Source organism: Solanum lycopersicum, chromosome 2 (assembly GCF_036512215.1).
Source record: "Solanum lycopersicum chromosome 2, SLM_r2.1".
Taxonomy (NCBI): domain Eukaryota; kingdom Viridiplantae; phylum Streptophyta; class Magnoliopsida; order Solanales; family Solanaceae; genus Solanum; species Solanum lycopersicum.
Window position 1 is genome coordinate 44,677,515 of NC_090801.1, and position 7,366 is coordinate 44,684,880.

Below are 7,366 nucleotides of genomic sequence, written 5' to 3' on the forward strand. Positions count from 1 at the left end.
TATAAAATCCTTTCTAATCAATTATTATTAAAAACTAGAAATAAATTATATTAAGATATTTAAACCAAGCATTTCCTGAGTTATATGTTTTGATTGGTAAGTAATTAATTCAGTATTTACTAATTTTAAAAGAAAAAAGATAAATAATTCACTAATATTAATTTATATTATTATTCAGAGAATGTTATATTCATAATTTCAATTTATCAATTTAAACTAAAATTATTATGTTTACAAGATATTAATTATATAGATTATTTTATATACTAGTCATGGGCACGTGCGTTGCACGTGTATCCCATGCTAAATTATGTGGAGTTGTTATAACGATATATATAGAGTTATAGTCGAACATGTATGTTGCCCATGTATCCCATACTTAATCAAAACATAGGTGGACTTTCTCCGCAACTATTCCGCCCCGCATCATTTCTCATTTTAATCAAAACTACAAATAAGGGTATTTCAGTAAGAACAACAATTAAATTTCATTTAGAACCAACACAATTTTTTATCGGTTTGTTGTCATCTTCTACTCTTACTGGTGAAGCAATTTAAATATTGTCGGGAAGTAAAATGGGAAACATAGATGGAGAATTTTAGACTATAAAAAGGAAGACACATAAAATAGCAAAACAAAAAATAAAAAGAATTAAGAAATGAAAATAACCCTTGGATAAGTATGTGTGGTGGGGCTAGTAAATGACACAAGGAGGACGGCGACGAAGGAATAGCAGCTGATTTGGAATGGTGTGTCTCATTCTGGGTATTGTTATTCTTACGCTTAAGTGAGAGTGCCTTCTTCAGTTTGTGCCAGACCATCAACATTTTTTTTCTTTTTCTTCAGAGAAAGATGAGAACCAAAGAGAGAAAGAGTGCAAATGAATGATTTATTTTTTATGAAATTCAATGTCAATGGCTTCTATCTATATTGTAAGTAGCGGAGTGTTGTGATAAATACATATAGAATTGAGTAATTTTAGAGATAATTTAATTAATTTAAGTAATACACAAATTAAAAAATTTATTACAGTGTCATTGATGTCAATAATATAAAGAAGAGCTTTCCGAAAATTAATTAATTGTTTTCATATGTAAAAATTTAAGAGTTCATACATTTAAATACATGGTATTCAATTATTAAAACAAAATAGCAAACAAATATTTTATGATATTTAAACCAAAATTCCCTGAGTTATATGTGTTGGTTGGTACGTAGTTAATTTATTTATTTATTTATTTGAAAAGAAAAAAGATAATAACTCGCTAAAGTTAAATAATTGTTATAAAACTATTAAATAAGAAGAAGAAGCTAGAGACAAAAGAAGAGAAGACTTGTTATTTCTCTTAATGAATGAATTTACAATGAAGAGGAGCACTCTATTTATAGGAGAAATCTAACTTGGTCCCCAAGTAGGAGGACTCTTTAATCATATCCTAAAAAGGATTCCACATGATAGACATTCACTATAATACAAATACTTTATAACACTCCCCCTGAATGTCTAATTCATAAATGGTGTGCCTCGTCAAAAACCTTACTAAAAAAAACTTTAAGAAAAGAAAAACTCTAGTAAAGGAAAAGAGTACACATATCTATTAATACGCATCTAGGCTGCCTCATTAAAAACCTTACAAGGAAAACCCAGTGGGACAAAACCTCGTAAGGGAAAAAGAGTACAACGCGTATTTACTCCCCATAATGAGAACATTAATCTAGAGACTTGAATCTTCGCATTCCAAGCTTGTGCATCATCTTCTTGAAAGTTGCAGTTGGTAGAGACTTGGTAAATAGATCAACCACATTGTCACTTGAACGAATCTGTTGCACATTTATATCACCATTCTTTTGAAGTTCATGTGTATAGAAAAGCTTCGGTGAAATATGTTTTGTTCTATCTCCTTTTATGAATCCTCCCTTAAGTTGTGCTATGCATGCTGCATTATCTTCATATAAAGTGGTGGGTACTTTATCACATTTCAAACCACATTTCTCTCGAATGAGATGTATCATAGACCTTAACCACACACATTCTCTACTTGCTTCATGAATAGCTATTATTTCAGCATAATTAGATGAAGTGGCTACGATGGACTGCTTTGTAGATCTCCAAGATATAGCAGTCCCCCCACATATAAACACATAGCCTGTTTGGGATCGAGCTTTGTGTGGATCAGATAAATATCCTGCATCAGCATAACCAACAAGATTTGGGCTACAATTAACAGAATAAAATAAGCCCATATCAGTTGTCCCTTTAAGATATCGCAAAATGTGTTTGATCCCATTCCAATGTCTCCTAGTAGGAGCAGAACTATACCTTGCTAACAAGTTAACCACAAAAGCTATATCAGGCCTTGTAGTGTTAGCAAGATACATTAGTGCACCAATTGCACTAAGATACGGTACTTCAGAACCAAGAATTTCTTCATCCGTTTCTTGAGGTCGGAATGGATCCTTATTCACATCAAGTGAACGAACAACCATCGGAGTACTTAATGGATGCACTTCATCTATACAGAATCTTTTCAACACTTTTTCTGTGTAGGCAGATTGATGAACAAAAATACCATTTGTCAAATGCTCAATTTGCAAACCAAGACATAATTTTGTTCTTCCCAAATCTTTCATCTCAAATTCATTCTTTAAATAATGAATTGCCTTTTGAAGCTCTATTGGAGTTCCAATAAGATTTATGTCATCAACATAAATGGCAAGTACAACAAATTCCGATATTGTTTTCTTTATAAAGACACATGGACAAATTGCATCATTTGTATAACCTTCCTTACATAAATACTCACTAAGACGGTTATACCACATGCACCCAGATTGCTTCAAACCATATAATGATCTTTGCAATTTAATTGAATACATTTCTCGAGATTTTAAATTACACGATTTAGGCATCACAAATCCTTTAGGAATTTTCATGTATATCTCATTATCAAGTGATCCATAAAGGTAGGCTGTAACCACATCCATCAAATGCATTCCAAGTTGCTCATGGACTGTGAAACTAATGAGATAACGCAATGTTATTGCATCCATAACGGGTGAGTATGTCTCTTCATAGTCGACGCCAGGCCTTTGAGAAAATCCTTGTGCCACAAGGCGTGCTTTATACCTTTGTATTTCATTTTTCTGATTTCTTTTTTGCACAAAAATCCATTTGTAACCAACAGGTTTAATACCATTAGGTGTTTGAACTATAGGTCCAAAAACTTCACGCTTGGAAAGTGAATTCAACTCTGATTGAATTGCTTCTTGCCATTTTGGCCAATCATTTCGTTGTCGACATTCTATAACAGATTAAGGTTCATGATCCTCATTATCTTGCATGATATTTGTTGCAACATTATATGCAAAGACATAATCAACCACTATTTCTGATCGATTCATATTAGTTTCAACATCTTTTAAATTTATGGATAGTTCATTATTTCCTTGAGTTTCAAGTTCATTGACTCTTTCATGAATATCAGACTTATTCAAATTTTGAACTTCCATATGAGATTCTTTCATAGTGTCATCTTGACATTTAATCTTTCTTTTTCTAGGATTTTGATCCTTAGACCCCAATGGTCTACCACGCTTTAGGTGTGTTTTTGACTCATTAGCTATGACACTAGTAGATGGTCCTTTAGGGACATTCTCTGCAGGAATATGTGATTTAGTAATCCTTTTCAAATTTGTAAATGCGTCTGGCATTTGATTTGCAATTTTCTGCAGATGAATAATCTTTTGTACTTCTTGTTCGCAAGTAGAAGAATATGGATCAATATGAGACAATGGTAAATTTTTCCACAAAATTTCTCGTTTCATTTCACTATTCTCTCCCCCTAATTTTGGGAAAAATGTCTCATCAAACCGACAATCTGCAAATCTAGAAGTAAACATGTCTCTAGTCAATGGTTCAAGATAGCGTATAATGGAGGGTGACTCAAACCCAACATATATTCCTAACCTTCTTTGAGAGCCCATCTTAGTGCAGTTTGGTGGTGCCACACGCACATATACAACACTTCCAAAATTTTTTAGATGGGATATATTAGGTTCTTGACCCATAACCAATTGCAATGGAGAAACCTTATGATAACTTGTCGGTCTGAGACGAATAAGTGTTGCAGCATGCAAAATTGCATGTCCCCACACAGAAGTGGGCAACTTAGTTTTCATAAGCAATAGTCTTGCTATTAATTGCAAACGTTTAATTAATGATTCAACGAGACCATTCTGAGTATGAACATGAGCAACGGAGTGTTCAACTCTTATCTCAATTGCTAAACAATAATCATTAAATGATTGGGATGAAAACTCTGCATCATTATCAAGACGAATGGACTTAATCTGATTATCAGGAAAGTGTGCCCTTAACCTTATTATTTGTGCCAATAATTTTGCAAATGCCAAGTTACGAGATGACAATAGGCACACATGAGACCATCTAGAAGACGCATCTATTAGAACCATAAAATATCTAAATGACCCACTAGGTGGGTGAATAGGTCCACAAATATCCCCATGTATACGTTCCAAGAACGCAGGGGACTCAATCTTAACTTTCATTGGTGATGGTCTCACAATTAACTTGCCTTGATAACAAGCAATACAACAAAATTCACCATCTAAAAAACTTTTAGGTCTTTTAGTGGATGTCCATTCGAATTTTCTATAATTCGTCTCATCATTATTGACCCAGGATGTCCTAGACGATCATGCCAAAGTACAAATGTATTGGAATCAGTAAAATTGTTATGTACTATAAAATGTGCCTCAATTGCACTAATTTTTGTCCAATACAAGCCAGAAGATAAAGCATGGAACTTTTCTATAACACATGTCTGCCCAGAGACATACTTGGTGATACCAAGATATTCAAGATTTATTTCATCCATTGATTGGATATGATAACCATTTTCACAGATATCTTTAAAACTCAACAAGTTTCTCTTAGATTTTGGAGAAAACATAGCATTATTAATGATGAGTTTAGTTCCCTTGGGCAAAATTATAGTGGCTCTTCCAAAGCCCTCAATCATATTAGTACTACCAAAAATTATAGTAACATTTATTTTTTCCCATACTTAAATGAGAAAAATATTTCTTATTTTTGAATATCGTATGTGTTGTACCAGAATCAATCAAACAAATATCTTCATATTTCGATGATATGTTCTTAGAATTATTCATATCTTCATATGAAATGGCATACACAAAATAAATATATATTAAATATTAGTGTTGTCAAAAGGGTACAATATATTCAAAGGAATAAATTAATGATTAAATATTAGAAATTGAGCCTTAATTTATTGTTTACTCTAAATAAAAAACGAGTTGTTTGGAAAATAAAATAAAATCATTATTTAATCATAGTTAATAACAGACTACATGTTTTTAACATTAGATCAAGTTAAAGACCTAATATAATACAAACGCGTGATAAAGTTTAGTATTTGACTAACTCTATCATATTAGAATCATATAAATAAAACAATGAAAAATATATATTATTTTATTAAGAATTAAGGAACAAGCTAATGAACGACTAATCTAATTTAAAATACTAATATTCATGCAAACAACTATCGTTACATGAAATATATTAATAAATACTACAAAAAAAATATCACTCTTCCATGTTCACAGAACCATCACCAATTAAGTGATCTATTTTTCCTTCAGGATGTGCGAAGAAATATGCTATATCCAAGTGCGTGATGTCAACTTGATTTTCAGAGATAAAATTTGCCTCAGGATTTTTCTCTTTCTTCTTTAGTGATTCTTGATAAAGCTCAACCAAGTGCTTGGGAGTACGAAAATCACGTGCATAATGACCTCTTCCACCACATCGAAAACAACCTTCCCTAGTTGCTTCACGTTTCTCTTCCTTTCTTTTTTCCTTTTTATTTGATGAATGATTAATGCCAAGATTAGAATTACGTTCTTGACCATAATCACGACCACGACCACGTCTACGTCCACGACCACGTCCACGTCCACGATTAGGACCGCGACCTTTTCTACGCCTAGCATGGTGGGCGTACGCCTCATTCACTTCAGGAAGTGGTTCAGATCCTGTAGGTCGATTCTCATGATTTTTCAATAATAAATCATTATTTTGCTCGGCCACAAGAAGATGCGAAATTAGTGCAGAATACTTTTTGAAACCTTTCTCTCGATATTGTTGCTGCAAGATCACATTCGAGGCATGGAAAGTGGAGAATGTCTTTTCCATCATATCAATCTCATTAACCGTTTCTCCACATAATTTCAATTGAGAAGTGATCCTGAACATGGCAGAATTATACTCATGTATAGACTTAAAGTCTTGTAGCCTTAGATGCATCCAATCACATCGTGCCTTTGGATGTATGACCATCTTCAACTGGTCAAATCTTTCTTTTAGGTTTTTCCACAAAACAAGTGGATCCTTAACTGTCAGATATTCAATTTTCAGAATCTCGTCAAGATGATGACGCAAGAATATCATTGCTCGTGCACAGTTTTGATTCGATGCCTTATTTCCTTCTTTTATGGTGTCTCCAAGACCCATTGCATCAAGGTGGATTTCATGTAACGACCTGTTTAGTCGTTTTGAGCAGCAGATTTTATTTCTGGAAAAATAGGCTGAGACGATGGAACCCACGATTGAACGTCATGGGCACGACGGACCGTCGAGGGTGTCTCGTCCCAAAACACTTAGAAATTCTGAAATTTGGGTGCTGAAATCGACTCTCTGAACTCTGTGACGGACCTGCAGGACGGACCGTCACAGGCACGACGAACCGTTGTGATCCACCGTTTCAAAACACTTCAACTCTTGAGAATTTGGTACAGGGAACGATTCTCTGAACGTCGTGACGGAAGTGCAGGACGAACCGTCGTAGGTACGACGGGCCGTCACAGACTCCTTAAGGAAATCGAGTCTCTGACGAACCTGCATGACGGACCGTCGCAGGCGCGACGGGCCGTCACAGGTTGCGTAATCCCAGTTGAAGTCGGAATTCTGGTTAAGTTTTAAAGGGCCGTTTTGGACTATTCCTGCTATAATTATATATTTCGTGGGTCTATATTAATAACTCAATTTCTTGGGGGATAAAAGAGGTAACCTTAAGTTAATTAGTGGGCTATTATTGTCATCTTTTATTCTTAATTATATACTAATTAGGGTAAAAGAAAGAGGGTTTGAATAAAGAAAATAGAAAGAACAAGAGAAAGAGAGAGAAGGGAATCGATAGAGAGAGAGACGATCGAGAAGGGGAAAAACACAAAGCTTTGGGAAAATTTGCTTGCTTGATCACGAATCTTCGGTGGAGGTAGGTTATGGTTTCTCTTACGATATTCGTAGTAAACTCTTAA

The 7,366-nt window shown here is 34.1% G+C and overlaps 1 protein-coding gene across 1 annotated transcript; it reads right to left on the bottom strand.

Moving 5' to 3' along the window:
- Positions 1-5,633: 5,633 nt before the first annotated feature.
- LOC138342072 (uncharacterized) lies at positions 5,634-6,560 on the bottom strand. Its single transcript, XM_069294255.1, has one exon. The coding sequence runs from the start codon at positions 6,558-6,560 to the stop codon at positions 5,634-5,636; it is 927 nt and encodes a 308-aa protein (XP_069150356.1).
- Positions 6,561-7,366: the final 806 nt, after the last annotated feature.

Excerpts from the sequence above, each read along its gene's own strand:
- LOC138342072 (XM_069294255.1), bottom strand. The coding sequence starts at position 6,560 with ATGGGTCTTGGAGACACCATAAAAGAAGGAAATAAGGCATCGAATCAA.